Source organism: Cinclus cinclus, chromosome 4 (genome assembly GCF_963662255.1).
Source record: "Cinclus cinclus chromosome 4, bCinCin1.1, whole genome shotgun sequence".
Taxonomy (NCBI): domain Eukaryota; kingdom Metazoa; phylum Chordata; class Aves; order Passeriformes; family Cinclidae; genus Cinclus; species Cinclus cinclus.
This window is the reverse complement of record NC_085049.1, coordinates 32,794,233-32,813,059: the sequence shown is the minus strand read 5'-3', so window position 1 is coordinate 32,813,059 and position 18,827 is coordinate 32,794,233. Positions and strand designations below refer to the sequence as shown.

The following is an 18,827-nucleotide window of genomic DNA, read 5'->3' as shown; positions in this document are numbered from 1 at the left end:
GAAAATACTAACAGTTCTGGGTTAGGACAAAAAAAGTTATAAAATAGGAGCCTAGCACATTTTTGTGGCCAAGAACAACTACTACACCATATTCTCTGTAACAATTATATAATTTTACCCAATATAATGTTGCAAGGAAGAAAAAAAAAAGCATTATTTTAAAAAATCAGAAAAGGTTCTTAATATAGGTATTGTTGCTTTAATTTCAAAGGCAGGAAATATTTGTTGAGATAGAATAAATTAAACAGTAAATACAATCCATTTTGTGAAATATAACTTTATTTTAAATTGAGTGCTAATAAAAAGCTGTCATCAGGTCAGAAGGTCACAAGAATTTCATCCAGAAATTTCTAGGTTTCAGTTGAAACATTGCTCAGTGTAGGGCCCCTTTTATATATATATCTGTAAAACTTGGTAGCATTTCTGTTTACTAGGTATATAAATAAAAAGAAAAAGCTGTATGTCTCTGTGATGCAAGAAGCTTGGAGTAGCACTGCATGTGTTGCCTGAAGATACTGATTTACAAAGTACTCCAGAAATCATACAATATTTATAGTCCAAGAATTATTTTATTGAAATTTCATGTCTGGCTACTAACCTGAACAAGGACAAAGTAGCGTTTTTTCCACCGCTTCCAAACCTTCTGTCCTAGAGCATACAAGTACCTGCAAAGGAAATAATAAAGGGAGTGGTTTTCCATTAATAAGAAGTATGAGATTAGGAGGACCAAGCACAAATCTGTGTATTAATTTACTCAGTCTACCAAGATGCTTCTTCAGTGTTGTCATATGTAAAAAGTGATTTTTCTTCTATTCACTCATACCGTAAAAATGCAAAGAGACACTCATTTTCACTCAAAACAAGACAAAAATCAGAAACAAATGATCTCATGTGTGTGAAGATAAACCTGCTTATCACTTTTTATTTCACCAATTTCATCTGAAAAATAGAAAAAGTAGCTTAAAGTAGAACACTTTTGACTACACAGAAATACTGAATGTTAGAAAAGTTGACATTTGCAACAGTTTTTATTCCATTTGGTTTCCACAGATTTGCTCGTGTTTATTTAGGCTTTGAGAAGTCAGTCCCAGAGACAGTGTGATAAAATGTTCACATAACACAATACCAGCAGACACACAAGATTAAATTTTTTCGGAGTAAAGTAAAATCTAATTTCACAAACAGAAGCACTTCACTTTAAAGGCTCTTAGATTTCAAAAACTCCTTGTCACTTTAGCAATTTCCAGGCTTTGAATCAGAGGAAATAATCAGGAGAATCAACCAGTGAGATCATAAAACCACAGATGCTGGTATGGTTTGGTGGTAGAGAGAACACACTCATTACCCAAGAATTTGCAGTGAATTTCCTGGCATTATAGTGACATTTTTTCTGTCACTCTGGTCATTTTGCACTGTTGTTAACAAAGACAGCAAGAAGAAAAGGATGAGCTGTGAGACTGTGAGCAAAAGCCCATGAGTAGTAAGGATCTGTGGCTTAAAAGATGACAGGAGGGCAAAATACTACGCATGAGCTGCCCCTTCTGGATGGCCAGCTTCTGTCAAGGACACCCGGGACATCTAGGCTGGTCAAAGGCAGAACAATGCTCATTCAGACCAACGAATGTTGGCTTCACAGGGCACTCCCCAGAGGATGCTGGTACATGGATTATGAAGTAGCTATGATAACTAGGATGGGAGATGGTTGGTCAGATGACTGACAGATGAACACAGGCTTCTCTGGTAAGAGAATATGGTCTGCTGCCCTCTGCTCACTTTCTGTGGCTTCGCTTCCCAGTAGTTTTCACCTATTAGAGCAATGAAGCAACATCTTATGTGAAATGAGTAAGCAAGATAAAGGCAAAACCTTTTTTATACCTGTCCTGGGTGAAGAAAATTTTCTCCCACATTAGGCATCGTAAAGGGCAAAGGGCAAGTTTATGTCTAAAAGAAATGTTCAGCGTGCTTACTAATTGTTGTTTGTCAGATTATGTAGTGGCTCCCTTATTATTATGATACCATTGTTTGTCCTTCTTCAACTTCTGCACCTGTTTTGAAGGTCTACCTTACTTGGTTACTCTGCTTTTATTTGTATGAAAGGGTAAAAATTTGCATTGTGTACAAATTACCAGTTGATGTGGCCTTCTTCGAATAGTCCAGATCTTGCCACAGTCTTTTTAAAATCTTAATTCTGTGACTATTACAAATTCAATGAAAAGTAAGGAGCAAGGAGTATATCAGAAAGGGTTCAAAAGAAAGGACCTACTAGGGTTTATTTTAAAATGTGTAATATTTTGCAACTAAGGAAGCCTTTACCTCACAGATTTATTGTCACACATTCTCCCGCAAAATATGAAAAGTTTTCCTTTTCACACATGTTTCAGAGCATTCACTTTCCCCAAAGCACACAACATTGTTATTGCCATGCTGATCTCTTTACTGTTGACAGAGAGTGGAGAGGAAATAAATTATGAATTTCACTAAGTCTCAAAGCTTAATGACCTGAGGGAGAAAAGTAAAAAAGTCCACAGGTAGGATTTGGTCTCTCTCAGTCCCAAGACTGCCCTGTTCCTCAGGGTGGTTCTGCCACTGCATCCCACTTGCATCCCCTGGAGTATCATAAATGGTCTTTTTTATATATGTCATTAGGCAACTGCCCCATTTTGAAACTGTATTTTGAAAACACAGTTGAAAATACACAGTCCTCCAAAGCTGCAGTACAAAGATATCCTGACCATGTTCACACCCTCTTAACATGTCTTAAATGACTGTAAAAAAGACATAGATTAACAAAGGCTTCTTGCCTCTTGCACATCAGAAAATGAGTAACCCAACCTTAGAAACTCTATGCTAATTCTTTCTCATTATTAACTGATTCTGTTGCAGAAATGTGCTTTTAAAATAAGAGGTCTTAAAAGAACATTTGTTATCAGAGAAAGGCGATGTTTTTATATTACTTGGCTGCTTTTTAAATTACTCTTCATGTAAGATATACCACCTACAGTTTTGCAGTACAGGCAGAAATAGTATAAGATAGAGTAAATTCAAAAGTATAAAATAATAAAGCACACAAAAAGAAATTAAATGGCAATGAGCACTTTTATTCCTCCTATAAATCACTTCCAACTATGATGCTAAATTACAGCTTCCTTGGGAAACAAAGGAGTGGAACATTAACTACCTAATTTTAAAATCCACAGATCTTACATAAGACCAGATAACAAAGAAAATAATATTCATGACACAAAGCTCGGATTTATTGCAGAAATGCAAAAACTTATGCTATCTGGTTTTACAAATCACTATAAACACAGTCATAATATGTTGTTAATCCCTCTTCCAGTGCCATCTCTAATGGTACTAGTTTTTTCTTAATGTACAAAGTTTCAGCCATTCACAAGGGGTATATCCTGTGCTCATCTTAAGTGTGTCTTCTCCTGAATGATAAAGAGATTAATATATACTGAAGAGTCAAACATTTTTAGGTGGAAGAACCCACCTAGGCTTCTAGAGTCTTCTTTGAGCTTCTCTTTCTCATTAATTTTCTATTTAGAAAAGAAAAAGAAAAAGAAAAAGAAAAAGAAAAAGAAAAAGAAAAAGAAAAAGAAAAAGAAAAAGAAAAAGAAAAAGAAAAAGAAAAAGAAAAAGAAAAAGAAAAAGAAAAAGAAAAAGAAAAAGAAAAAGAAAAAGAAAAAAAGGAAGCAAAGGACCTAAGGATCTTCAAGAGCCTTCCTATATTTACACAATAACATCTAGGATCTGTAGAAACAGCAGTTGATGTCTAGAACAGAAAGAAATCTACAATAGCCAGTTTTCACAATTAAATGATGCTTGGCTTGGGCTTCACAACTGGAGGAGAAAATTAATAGGTTAACAGATTCAGAAGTGAGGTAAGTCTTAGAGGTAAGCTGAAGAATGTTTTATTTTTAAGATGGGCAATTGCATAGCTTTTCATGAGTCTCAGGTAAATGCCAGCACTGCAATCCAGAACAAAATCTTGCAGTCAGAACTCACAGAGCTCCAGCCTGCTATTTCCCTACCCATAAGTGTATCTATATTCACCCAGAAGCCACAGACACCCTCTCCATCCAAAATAAGGTACACAAAATGCACAGCATCAGTTGCTCAGACTATTTTTAACATCCTCAGCAGCATCAAGAAACACAGAACAACCATTTATTCTAACACTGTACTTTTAGGCAAAAGATTTTGTGCAATACAAACTAGAAACTGATATTCAGAAGAGCCAGTTCCATATTTCTAAACACTAACCACACCATTTGCTTCAATTCTTTCTTGCTCTAATTTGGCATCCAAAGTTGGTATAGTCTAAAATAATTATTGAATTAATAAAGTTCAGCCACATACAGGGAAGGAAGACACTGAAATATTTCCCCTGTATCTAAACACTATAACAGTAACTGCTCAGATTTGTTTTGAATTCTTTTTAGGATCATGCTTTGAGAATGTTTAATAAATATTCTAACAAGGAGAAAAGATTGATGTTTTCATGTACATTGAAACATATATAGATGACAGACATCTATTCTGCAAAAACATATTATAAATGAGATATCTACACATAACATATATGTCTGTTGCACATTAGAAAGTATATTTATAGTTAGTATGCATGTGTGATTGCCTTCTTCAGTTTTCTTATATTACTCACATAATTGCCACTAACTTAAGACCAATACACCTGCTTTTATTAATCACATAGAAAATAAGATCTTGATCAAATATGTTGAGTCTTTAAGTGTCACCCCAATGTGAAAATTTTCCAACGTGCTTTGTAGTAACATGAAAATGCAAGCAAATGTACAAACCACACAATCACTAGCCTGAGACTTTTTCTTTTAAAAACAGTTCTGCATTCTTCTTTTCTTCAATATTATTTAATACTGTTTTCTTTCTCTTCACTCCCTCCCAAATGAAAAAAAAACAAAATTGGATTTATATGAAGTCACAGAATTACATTATTATACCTTGCAATGCTTACAACACGTTAAAAAACTCCCATTTTATATGTAAAGTTAGCTTTCCTGGAAAACAAAATTACAAGAAATTACATTCCCACTACAAAGCACAGAAGCACCCAGATAAAAATGTTTTATATAGAATCTCATCTCAGTCAGTATAATTTTCTTGTCCAGAAATAATACAAATAAAATGAACAAATATTTTCTTGAAAAAGTCTGGGCATAACCATTTTTTAATTACATAAAGTTTCAATATCTCTCGAAGTGCATTTCTTTGTGCGACCAAAATGCAAAACCATATTGCTAAATATTATAGTTTAGTTTCAGTTATGCGATGACATACACAGGAAGGAAGATGGCAGCTTATTTGCTCTAAGTCCTCACCTCACTGCGAGAGTGCAGGGTTCCACTTTTTGATGAAAAAAATCAGCACTAATGAATAGCTGAAAAAGCATAATTGTGTGTGGAATACCAGAGCTATTCACTGAGGGAGAAATGAGAATAGACTCACTCCTTCTACAGAGATCATTTTTAGACCAGCCTTTTTATTCTAAGGAATGAAGCAATCTATCTACATCTTCAATGATAAATTTTCTGCTTGTAAAAGGCTTCATTTATCACAAACAATGAAAAAAATATAGAAAGAAAAATCAATATGTGTAGCAGTTTAGTCCAGCAAAGGCCTTTCTTAAAGAGAAACCTCAGTCAAGGTTGAAAGAGCAATTAATGCAGTCTCAAAAATCTGGGCCACTCTGATAGAGTTCGGTTAACATGTGGCAGAAGTAATCATCCACTTGTGAAAATGATTTTCAGTTCATTCTCAAACACCTTTCAGACACTCATGATCCCATTTAACTGACAACAATACAGGCTATCCGTGGGCATCATTGCATTCGCTGAGAGAGCCAATGGGGACCAAATGCCCACAGGCACTTTCAGTCATCCCCCTGCCTTGCATAAAAGGAATCTTCCTTGCACTGCATTCATCCTTTTATTTAACCCTGCAAGATTAAGAAATTTTTTTGTTTTCAGTTGAGGACGAGGAGAAAACTGATTCAAGACAACAATATGACCTGGGTCATAAGAAACCTAGCTGTAAACATGCTCAGATTCATTTTAGTCCTTTCTGTGCTCTTGAGAAAGAGAACTAAACAAGCCTTCAACAGATGGAATGAAAAACAATCAGCCTAAACTACTGTAATTATGCCTGCAAAGAATAAAGAAACGTTGAAGAATGTCAAGTAATAAAATCACAGTCACAGAAAATGGTTCCATTTATTCCAATAAACAAAATACTCATCGTATGAACAGGAAAATGTGTGGCTTCTTTTTCCTGTTAAACACTTTTCACTTACAGTATAAATGGTTTTAAGAATGCTGGACGATCTGATATCCCTAGATTCTTTAACACTGATATCTTACTGCACTCTAAAGCATTTCGCTATTTGTGAATATACATTCCAGTACTTACGGAACCTGTGAAGTAACTACAACTTGAGAATTATTAATCTAATTTATGTCATATCATGAAACCTGTTTGGCATGCAAATGTGAGTGTTTGTCAAGACAGAAAAACATCCTTTAGCCTTGAGAATGAAATCCTTCAGAAGCAACACAAATGTAGAAAGCACTCTGATTGTGATGTAATCTAATTGCAGTGTAAACAGGTAATGCAGCACTACTGCAAAACAGCTGGTGCTGAGGAGCTGACACCTACCTTCTGTGCTTTTTGAGGCAGTTTACTTTGGACTAGCTCTAAACTGAACCCATGGACAAAACACCTACCAGTGTTTTGCAGTATATTTGGGTACACCCCTGAAGGTGATCTCTTGGTTTAATTGCATCTAAAATGATAATAGTCTTTAACCACAAAAGCACAGAAAGCAGAAGCTAAGAGACTGGTTTTCAAAGCAAAAACCTAAATTTAAATTCTGATGTTGAAGTAATAGAAAAAAATTAAATTGCACTGCTCTCCCTTGAGCGTTCACTTTGGCTGTGGAAACACTGGAAGACCCTAAAGAGCTTGCAAGCATCTGGAGCACCCAGAGGCAGCAGGGTGCCCAGCCCAGAAATCTCTACATGGCACTTGAAGCACATGCCACTGCAATCAGATAGAAAAAACTGATGACCTTTTTCCCAGCCAGGTACTGATATTATTAGTGATCTAGAAAGCCTAAATTGCTGAGAACTTTTTTGCATGAAAAATTTGCTTTTGTTTCTAGGTCATACGCATCCACTGATGGAAACAGTCAAAGCGTGTTGAAAACTGGTCTTAGAGGATAGTAAGAGCAGTGAGCTCCTTCAGGAATGATACTTGGCTTTGATTATCTCTGACTGGTTTTGTACTTCTTTTCACTGCCATTTTTGTATTGATACAATTTTAATTTCATAAAGAACACAGACCTCAGCAGAGTTGTCTTGTTTTAAATAAGATGTTAGAAGAATGAGACACATATATTTTCATTCAAAAGACAGTAAATTTTAAGTATTTTCATAACATTTCTTGTCATTATCATGAGTCAGCATTTATGAATTAGTATAAAGTGGTATATCCAAACTAGCAAGGGCAGGAGGAGGCATGTTAAACTTGGTATCCCTAGTTACGATCTGAGATAAAGGACAGAAATTATGATAACGAATGGGTCTAGCACCTTCCCTTAATTTGTGCACACAGATGCTTATTCAGAATTATATGTTTTCCAATTATTTTTTAAAAATTCTTGATAGCTAGATTATTTTAAAATCCTTAAAAGAATTCTATTAAAGCCATCACTTAAAAACATCATCAAAGCTTTGAAACCAATCAGTTTAGCAAGCCCTCACTTACATAGCATTATTCTCTTAATAGGAGCATTACTTGACACTTACTCAAGTGCTTTAAAAACTAAGCAATTACTCCTCACAACATGTCCAGTGCAGGAGGTTAGTATTTCCACATTAAATTCTGTTGGGAGAGAAACCGAAGTGGAAAAGAGCAAGACTGTTCAAAACTTGAGGTCCTAGTGCACCAGAAGAAACACTCAGGAAAGCCTCACAACAACACTTATCTTCCAGAAGTTGGAAAATGCATTTCAGAAGCTTGTAAAGCTGTTCAGCCTTTTAACTGTGTGTCAAAACATGCAACACACTTATGATTTAAAAAACCCCAAATATGTAAAAACAAAATATTCTAAAGGGAAACAGCAAATAAAATATATTTGTCTTAGCAACTCCATTCTGCCACTTTCAGTGATCATATTTTCCTTGTATTTTGTATGGATTCAGTGTAAAGTGCTCAGGGAATATTTTCTCTTCAGAACTTTGCAGATCACCTTGGAAGCACCCTTCTGTCTCCCTAGGATCTCCCAGATCCCTACAGTGCAAAGACTCCTAACTTAGCTGTTGGAATTAGTTGTGTGAAAACAGATGATATGAAGGAGGTTTTCTGTACCTAGAAGTCATGAGAAGTCAACTATGTGACATTCATGGAAAATGTTTCTTATTTGCAAAACTACTAATTCTAAAGCACAATTCAGAATAATAAATCTGTTTGCTCTTTTCAGCCAATTCTAAGAGATAAAACTTCTGTGGATGCAATGGCTGAACTTAGCTAATAATGAATAGAGATTACACTGACTATAGAGATTTCAAAATGTTTGGCACACTTGGCAGAAAACAATTATTTTTAGTTGTACAACTACAGAGCCATCCAGAATGAAAAGCATTAGAGTACGCACACAGTTTAAGCAGTAGTGGCAAAAATGCTGTCACCTTTTTGGAATTCATACACAATCTTTGATATAGCAGTCTCTACCCATGTTGCAGAATTAAAAGGTTTTTAGTGGGAACTATATTATTTTCTTCTAGATTATAATTTTGACACTTCATGCTCTCATACACTGGAAAACTGCCTTTTAATTTACCAGACTTCATGTAAACATTGGATCCAATCAATACCACTTTTCTTTCAACCCAGCATACAACAGCAAGCAAACACAATGCTGCTTGTGTATCAGTGGTGTGGACTGTTTCCATCATGTCTCGAGCACCTCAAAGGAATGTAGGAACAGTGCCAGACATTTATTTCCACTCTTCCACAGCAGTGCCACCGTTGACGCTTGTTTCCTCAAGTCAAATTAGATGAAGTCAAATTAGTTACATTTCATTGTGCATTTTAGGCATTCCTGGACAGGTTGTGAAAGACAAATGTAATTGCAATGAATGTTTGCATATGCCAAGAGTAATATCTGGCTCGGAAAGTCCTTCATCTGCAGATGGGTGGAGTCTGAAAGAATGCTGAAATTACTCTTATAAATTTTCCAAGTCATCTTATGCTGCCCACAGTAGAAGACGGGTTAGATGAAGATTTGGTCCAAGACAGAAAGGCTAATCAAATATTCTAATAGAGTCATTCTGCCTCAAAAAGCTACTGGTGCAGAATGCAAAAATCTACTGTAGGTGATGCTTTCATCAAAAACTAGATTAAAAAAAATTACTTTTATACTCCTGGCCATCTTTTGATGCCAATACAAGGGTAAAAACAAGGAAGAAAGCTTCCATAGTATGACCCAGCAAATCAGTTCTCTGAAAACATCAATTAAGGAAAAAAACAAAACAACTTACCTATACAGAGTACATTTAGAATTTTAAAGATGCCAGAGAAACAAATGGATTTCTGACTCCATGTCACTTTGGAAGAAATGTTTCCAAAAGAATACAGGAGTGGGCACTCAGAAGCACCTTCAGGCCTGTGCCTTGTTCTCAACAGGACATGGAGGGAATAATGCAAGTATATATTCCCACAGATTCTTCATACACTCATGCTGATACTGTCCCTAGAAGTTTCTTCATCTAGAAATTTGTTTGTAATTTTTGAATGTATTTCAAATAATAATTTAATAATAATAATTTAAGCTTAATAACAATGAAACTTAAATTAATTTTCATAATGATTTTCTTAACCAGTTTAAACTTTTTACACCCAGTAGCACAGTTCCACATCTCAACCAGCTGTGCCTGAAAGCAGCTTGTATAGTTCACGCTGAAACTGGCACCCACTTGTACTATTGAGCAATTGTCTTGTGGCACTGGAAGGGAGAGATTTCAGTGTACAGGAATTTTTTTTTAGAACCATTAATTTTTTTGGATGTTTATCCTTGGAAACGCCACATATAAGCAATCTAAAACAGACAGAAATGCATCACTGAAAAATATATTCCCTTTGAGAAAGTACCTCATGTATTTCTTCATGGTATTTAAGATTTTAAAATTGATTAATATAATTAGGAAAAAATTTCCTAAGATGGTTTTAGTTTGGGTAGTGGTTAGGGAGAAAAAAAAAAGCTATAAAAAAAGATATAAGCCTATAAAAACAGCATGGATTTGCTCTTTGTCAAAAGTCCTTTATCATAACAAATATGTAGAAAACAAAACATTCAAATGCTGTTCCCCCACTGGAGTTACTAAACTGTAACTGATTTCTGACTGGAGTTGTAGGAGTTTTGGAATACAGAATATTACCTGTGAGGGAGCATCAGAGCCATCTACTGGGGTCAGAACATTGCTGCTGCACAGACTTGTCTGACAAGTAACTGTCTCCCCAAAACTGCAAAACTTCAGTGATATTCACCTACAAAATTGTCAATAAACAATTTTTTAAAAATCCATAAAATCTAAGAGAAAATAGGAGCTGTAGCCCTGATGAATTGGATGTGAGGATCGGATTAAGTAGCTTCTCCTTACTTCAGGTTTTAGAAATACTTTGTGAAAAATGTCATTTATTTGCAAATAACATGAGCAAATAAAAAGTCTTCTATGCGTGTATGTGTGATCAACTTAAAAACAAAAATGACAATAAATATTTTTAGTATTATTCATAATTATTGTTCAAATCTGAGATTGAGATTTTTTAATCTGTTTCCCCAAACAGAATTTTACATGTATATACATATGTGTGTGTATGTATATATATGTAAATATATATATCTTTAGACACATACATAAAACGATTAATTTCCTGCTATAGCTCAGTCAACCATTAGAGGATAAAGCAGCTCCTGTGTCCTGTAAACACATAAGAATAGCTGCATCCACTCTCCAAATAATTGATTTACCACAATATCATATCAGAATTTATTGGAATTTGCAGAGTTAAATTTTCAACTAGGCTTTAATAATTCCCACACTAAATATTTTCAAACCTTCTTCCAAAATAGACCATGTATATGCAGAGAAAAACTTAACGTTTATGGGTACTAAGAAGCTACACTTTGAATATTCTAAAATTAACATGCACTTCCTTTACCTGTACTGGCCAGGAAAACATGCATTTTTTCAATTATAAACACTTTCACAAGACAATATAAGCAATCAAAAGTGAGACTAATTTAGCTGCATTATAATCATACTCCCATCTTCTCCCTTGATTTAACCATGCTGCCCTCCTGTGGATGTCAGGATGTGTATAACGCCATGGCCCAGACTAAAAAAATTCTGTTTCAAATCAATCCCTGTTATCTGTTGGTGGCAGACTTGAAGAGGAATGAAAATGCCATCATGTAATCACAAAAAGTGGTTAAATTAAACTTCAGGGCAAGGAATGTGGAACTTATATTTCAAAGAGTTTTAAAATTAGTATTTTAAATTAGTAGAATTACTTACTGTTCCACAAATCATGAATCTGCGGAAGCACAGAGTCATACATATTAATAATACATTTATTCTCAAATTAGGGGGAGAACATTCATCGCATAATGATGAGTTACTTCATCTTCTGAAGTGCCAACAGAGTTGAACACATACATTATAGCGATTATCCAACAACTCAAAAAGCACAGAAATAATTTGCAAAAGTATCAGTCTTTGGCAAACCAAAAAATGCTAATTAGTTAAACTGTAATCTTTTTCTGCCTGGTACAGAAATACTACACACATCTTGAGAAACTGTTGAGTAAAAAATATGTTACATCTTCAAAGAAAAATATAAAAGATGGTTTGGAGCAGAAGAATCTAAAATTAGAGGGATGTCTATAATAAATTATTCAAAGAAATTCTCTCATACATAAAAGATTCTTTCTTTTATCAATTACATTTACATAAAATCTCTGTTATAAGGTGTGCTATTAATTAAATGGAAATTAATATTATGCAAAAAATGTTTGTATAACTTGAGCTCACCTACACTCAAGAGTCGTTGGATTTATTGAATCACTAGTTTAAAACAGAACAGTGCAAAACAGATCCCTAAACCCCTAAAGTACAACTGCTGGAGTGGCACAGGACTGTTGTTTTTCTTCCAGGCTAAATTTGTAAGTGCTGACAAACTGTGCCTAAAGTCTTAATGATAAAAAAATGCTTTAAAATACTTCTCTCTCTGAAGAAAGACTAAAATTTTTTAAAGCTACAAAGTGTAGTATTATTTTCTGATGCTAAAATATGTTAGGAAGTAAAAACTTTTTCTTTAGAATATTCTCTAACTCAGAAACAAAAATGAAAAGTTAAATTTTAAATCAAGCCACTCTGTCAAAATATTTTTTATATTGCTGAAAAGACTGTGAAATAAATAAAAAGTCTCAGGAATGTGAAAAAATGTAAGAAATCCTTTTGGACAAACTAGACAAGACAATTTAGTCATATGCCATTTTGTGCCAATTAGCGAAGTTGCTGACATGCCATATCAATAAAAAACAAATGACCTAAGCAGTGGGACTAATTAAATGAAATAAGATAATTAAAAGCGTCTCAATATATAATTAAAATATGGATGAAAGTGTTCTATAATGTTGTCATTTTATTTTCCCATTATCTTCTTCTCTGATGAGTTTTAATCAGAGTATCTATATGCAAAAAACATAGTGTCCAGATGTTATGTGTTGATGGCAAGAATCAGGTGTTCAATTAAAATATATTGAGTGTGCAAGGAAAAAAAAAACCTAACCTTCCATTAAGGAGACCATATACAGCTCAATTAAAAATGAATGTAGCATTTGTGATTAAGTTGAACACCCACATTCTCTAATGACAATAAAATTTTACATTACATGGTTACTTTATTAACTTCATCATCCAATTCTAATCTAAGTAGCACAGTTACTTTCTGTTTGAAAATGGATCCATTGCTTCTCAATATAAAAAAAAGGTAAAGCTGCATTTACAGAAATTGTTGGTTTCCCTCCTCTGAAGCTTTTTAGATTTTCATCAGTAATGAATAAAAACACCAAATTGCAATGTATGTACCATTTGTAGACATTTTAGCCTAGCAAGTGTTCTCAGCTACTGACAGTATTTGTAATATTTAATACCTGTCCCAGATGTATTGTTTGCATAGCTCCAATTTCATCTGGATGCCCCCGTTAGTCAGAATGTGTTTCTAAATGGCTTGCCTAAAAGATCTGTAAAATGACTTGCCATGCTCAGCCTATTGCCCTTAATCAAAAAAGAATTGTTCCATACTCTTAAATCTTTAGACCTTTGCTTCAGATCTTATCTTGCCCTTCAAAACTAAGAATTTAAACCAGGTGAAAAGGTTAGGGAGCTACAAACATTCAGGTTTAGAAAAGAGAATTGCTGTCAGCTATCCTGCTGTGAAGAGAGTGCATTTTAGGCACACTTCTCTAGAACACAACTAAAAACTGAGCCAAGTGTCTTGTTCACTTTCATTTGGTCTATGATGGTGCATTTTACTCAAGACTTTGAACCTAAAATGACCTTAAAATTTAAATCAGTAGTTAAAATCAAAATTGTAGTAACCCATGATAAAAACAGTAACTTCTAAGCCACTGATCTACTGAGCAAGGATAACTAGTTGTGTATTTAGGAGAAGGTTCACTTATCACAACCATATTGATTTCCATTTTTGGAAAAAAACTATGAAGAAAAGCAGATGACATTTTTGGGCTGACAATCTTCTAATGTTATCAGAGAAGCTCTCCATGTGGAAGGAAAGGGAAGCTGGTCTAACCCCAATGGAGATTTAGTGGTGGAACTCAAACCTACCCCTACCAGAACACTTCCCCTGCCAATTTGTCCCCAGGTTAGTCCATACAAACAGCAGCAGGAAAGGCAGTCTTAGAGGTCTTTGCTGCCCATTGCTCCAAAGACAAGCGATGCACAGGATTTGATATACACGTGCAGGAATTAACACACATGCATTTCTTCTTGAGACCCCACCCAGAGCACTGTGTCCAGCCCCTGGGCTGCCAATATAAGCACAAGGAGCTGCTGGAGTGAGTGCAGAGGAGGGTCACAAAGATTCTCAGAGGTATGGAGCATCTCTCCTATGAAGAAAGGCTGAGACACTTGGGGTTGTTCAGGCTGGAGAAGGCTTGGAGACCTTAGAGCAGCTTTCCAGAACCTAAAGAAAATCTACAAGAAAATGAGAGAGGGACTTTTTGCAAGGGCATGTAGTGGTAGGACAAGCAGGAATGGCTTTAGGCTGAAGGAGGGTGGGTTTAGATTAGATATTAAGACGAAATTCTTTCCTGTGAAGGTGGTGAGACACTGGAAAAGATTGCCCATGGAAGTTGTGGATGCCCCATCCCTGGAAGTCCTCAAGGCCAGATTAGATGGGCCTTTGAGCAACACTGCTGAGCAGACACAAAGTTAATTTAAAATGGGATTAAATTAAAATAGGTTTATAATGGTAAGTACACAAAAAAGACCATTTGCAGTACAGAATAAGTTCTTCTTCACAGTTTTTATTTAAATAGAAAGACTGAATGAGCTAATAGTGCATAACTCTGTATGAAAGCATCATTACCCTGATGACACCGCAGACACTGCCAGCCTGTCAAGGTGATGCCTATCTGGGGATGAGACATACTCAAGGCCTCAGACAAAACAGTACAGCGTAGATCTGCCAACACAATTGTGCTGACATTTAACAGGACATGGACTATTTAAACATACAGCAGATTGAACAAAACAAAAGTAATACAGGACCATGGAGCTCTGCTATTACATAGAAAATAACACAATACTTTAATAATTGAAATTATACTACTGTGGAGGAAAAAACCAACAAACCACGTAATGGAATTTATAAAAAAAAATTACCTCTGCCTTTACATTCAGTATTATGTCAGAATTATTTTTGCCCACAAAGAAAAGTGTATAATGAATTTAAATCCGCCCTCAGAGCCACGATAGCACAACTGACCCTAAAGTTTCCGAGGCAGCATTCTGACACACAGGGTGTATTAGATTGGTCACATACTTTTAGTTTCTGAAAATAACTTTGCTGCCATAAGTATCTTTAACTTTGTAAAGGGTTATATTCCAAAAGACAAATTTAGGTGAATTTTACCTTTCTAGAAGTAACAGATGGATAGCAGAAGAGACAGAAGGACATAAGAGGTAGGTGGCATGCCCCCATCCTTGCAGTTAATAGGACTGGCACTCTCAGTATAAAAATCATGCCAGGCCAGGACAGACCATATGCAATGTCAATGTATGTCAGGTCAAAATAACTCTCTCTTAAATTTGATGTCACAGATGAGTGTATGGTATAAAGAAACAGCTCAGATCACCTGATGAGAAAGGCTAATAAATAAACTGCATCTTTCACCTGCATGATATGTGTGGTAGGTTCATTTGGAGTAGAATAAAGCAATATAAATTAAATCTAAAACAATTATTTAAATGATGATTGGTCCTGCAGTCTGGGAAAGTAAGAATATTGCTTAGGTGACTATGTACAGCATAATATTATGAATATCATAATGAGTTACATCTCCATTACTACAGACTTATGCATGTAAGGGAAGTTTCTAGATAAGTTTCAAAATAAACTTACATGGCAGAAAGTTAAAAATTTAATCTGAAATAAGTAAAAATACAATACAAAATAACACATATAGTCTACCATATAAAATTCTGGAATAGGTTATGAAACAGCAATACTTGCATGCAATTTCATTCTAATGACACTGCCAGCATATTTTGGGTGCATTTACAGAGCAGCAAATTCAAGCAAAACTAAAACTCAGATTTTGCTCTGAATGATACTTTTCCCAAGCTATGGGAACTGTGTAACAACAGCATGAAAAGAATTCAGCAGAAGCCAACCTGAACTTTCCAGTCAGGTCAGAGTCTCCTCAATTATGCTGTAGAGTTACTGTGAAGTTCCCAATACTCTGAACTTATTACTGCAATTTTTAGAACACTTCTGATACAATAAATCTCTTCATCTTTTATTGTATTAAAAATATGCAGCCTACTCTATGCTTTCATTTTAGTAAGACCAATGATGCAAAGTAAAAAAATATGCCCTGCCTATATTTCACCTCACGTCCATGAAATTATTCAGATCATGACCTTCCCTGTGAGGACCTAAAAAGGCATGCATTTTGCTACAGCATAACAATTAATTCCTTAATACTACCTTCAATCCACATAGCACTGACTGGTCAGCCTATCTAGTCTACTTACTGGGTAGGAAAAACACATACAGATGAAACTTAAAAGTTATTACTTAGTGTTTTAGGAAAAAAAAAACAAAACCAAAGCCAGTTACAAATCAAAGTAATTTTTCAATTTCTCCCCTACAGTTTAATGAACTTAAGGTCTGTTTTCAGTAAAATATAAGTGGATAATTTCTAAGTTGCCAACAGCTTTGCTATTTTTAATGAAAATACAGAAAAAATATTTTTTGCACATTAATAACTTTCCAAAGTTCTGATTTGAGCATTTTCAATAACAGGCAAAACTGGTTAGATTGCATTCTTTATATTTTTAAAAAATCTAGTAAAGCAAATATTGACATGCTCAAATACTAGATTTGATACAAGAACATGTATTTAATGTACTTCCAGGGTTGAAGCATTAATGGAACCATTGACACGAGCATTGTGTGAAGATGTTGCCCAGTTTGGCCCAACCCCTTTCAGGTACTTCAATCAAGTACCTAAAGAAAAAAGAATTTATCTACATTGGTAAATTAGTCTGAGTAAGAGGTGTGCTTTTGAAGAAAAACCCTTCATTGCCCCAAAGTTGCAGCACATGGTTCACACTGCAGAATTGATCCATAGGAGGTGAACTAGACTCCTCTTGCATTAAATGAAATCAGCTATGGTACCTCACATATTCCAGACACCAAGGTGCTGTAAGTCTAGGACAAGACAGGACAGAGATTGAACTACATCATCAGAAATGCATGTGAGGTGATTACCAGATCCTCAGCAATCACTGAGTCTCTGTACAGATGTGTTCAGCCACACATCACACTTGGCTCCCTTTGTAGTCAAGGAGACAAACACCAAAGTTCAGGTCTTCCAGATTACCATCACTTTGTATTGGGTAACATAATTTTGGCAGTCATTAGTGGTTAAAAATCCTTCACAGGTGCCTCAGACAAGCCCAGTTTACTGCTCTTTGAACCATTAATTCTTTAATTCTTCTCTCTCCATGGCAGGATTATCACATGTAACTAGCCTTCTTGGTTCAGGGCTGAATTACATCCCACTGTGGTAACAAGTGGCTGTTGCTAGAAGGTACTCAGTTGACCAGGCTCTCCCAGCAGTGATGCTGCATTCAAATTTGCCCATGTGGAGAAGACATGAATTTGGAGTCAGTCCCATAAACTATGATGACAAGTCCCAAGCGATCCTGCAGCATAGCTCATCACTGTCTTTACGGCCTGGAAATAATCTCTTCTGCAACAAGCTGAGAATTGCTGCCAAAGGTTTTTTCACTCATTTTTTTCCTTACACATGCACATAAAGACCAAGAAGTTGAGGTGGGAAGAGCTTTAAAGTTAATAACTGCAAACTAAAAAATGATAGTATAAACTACAAAAGTCTACCTAGCTGTTCTATGGGTCATGAGATGGTTCTGAGATAATACATAACGAGGAAAAAAAATTGGTATTTATATATGAATGCAAGGCACCATTAAGGTAAACCATAAGAGAAAATCCATGCCAAAGAATAGTTTAGGACACAGCTAAGAATGTGAATAACTGCATTAGAGAAGGCTGAGAAGAGAACAAGGTACAAAACCCAATATGCAGGAAATGGACAGGTACCAGCATGACCACTCATCCCAAGTGCTTATTTTGTGAGGTTGAATAAGGACTTTAGCAAAGCCAAGCCAAAGAAGGATTTGACACACATGCAGTACTGATCATGGGGATTTTCTATACCTAATCAATTATGCATACTCCATCCTAGTAAAGGCAAGAAGATATTGAACAAGTGTTGCTACAGTTGCGATCTAAAGACCATACATATACAACTGAACCTGCATCACCCTGCCCATCACAGTGCTGAAGAAAACCCATCTTAACATTTCAGAAGCATGGAGATTTAAGGTAAAATATAAAAAAAGAAACACCCCATGTAAACAGTTCTAACAATTTTTTAATGTGAGGGTAGAATCAAAAATTAAGTATAAATTACATATTACTAAAAAAACCCCTCTTTATTCTCAATTTTTCTACTTCATTTTAAAAAAAAGTTATGAGCAAAAGCAAACCAATTTTTTTCATGTGAAAATAAATATTTTAAGTTTTATGATCAACCTTGCCTAACCCACAGATATTTTTCACATGAAGTCTGTTGTGATTAAGCTAGGCGAGTTTGGATCTAAATTTGTATCTCAGCTTTTACAAATATTTCAGATAAATTACTATGGAATAAATGAAGAATGACACCTTAATTAGTAATGCTTCTCTTGGTAATTAGGATTCTCTTGGCTTCTTTTAGCAATTAAAGTGGCAGTGGCATATCATTAAGATCTTCAAAGATTCCCTGTGCCTCCTCAGAAGCAATTACTGTGTGAAGCACTGAAAATCAGGCTCATAGCTATAATCTGTTCTCTAAGGATATGGCAGCAGGATAAACACTTTTGCTTCTTCCTTCCATAGTAATTTTG

The 18,827-nt window shown here is 35.2% G+C and overlaps 1 protein-coding gene across 14 annotated transcripts in view; it reads right to left on the bottom strand.

Annotated features, from left to right (window-relative positions):
* Positions 1 to 18,827, bottom strand: part of CADPS2 (calcium dependent secretion activator 2) — a 287,063-nt gene that overhangs the window by 107,337 nt on the left and 160,899 nt on the right. For all 14 annotated transcript variants that reach the window (XM_062491046.1, XM_062491047.1, XM_062491053.1 and 11 more), the window contains exon 9: positions 599 to 665. In XM_062491046.1, the coding sequence (XP_062347030.1) occupies positions 599 to 665 (67 nt within the window). The remainder of the gene's footprint in view (positions 1 to 598; positions 666 to 18,827) is intronic.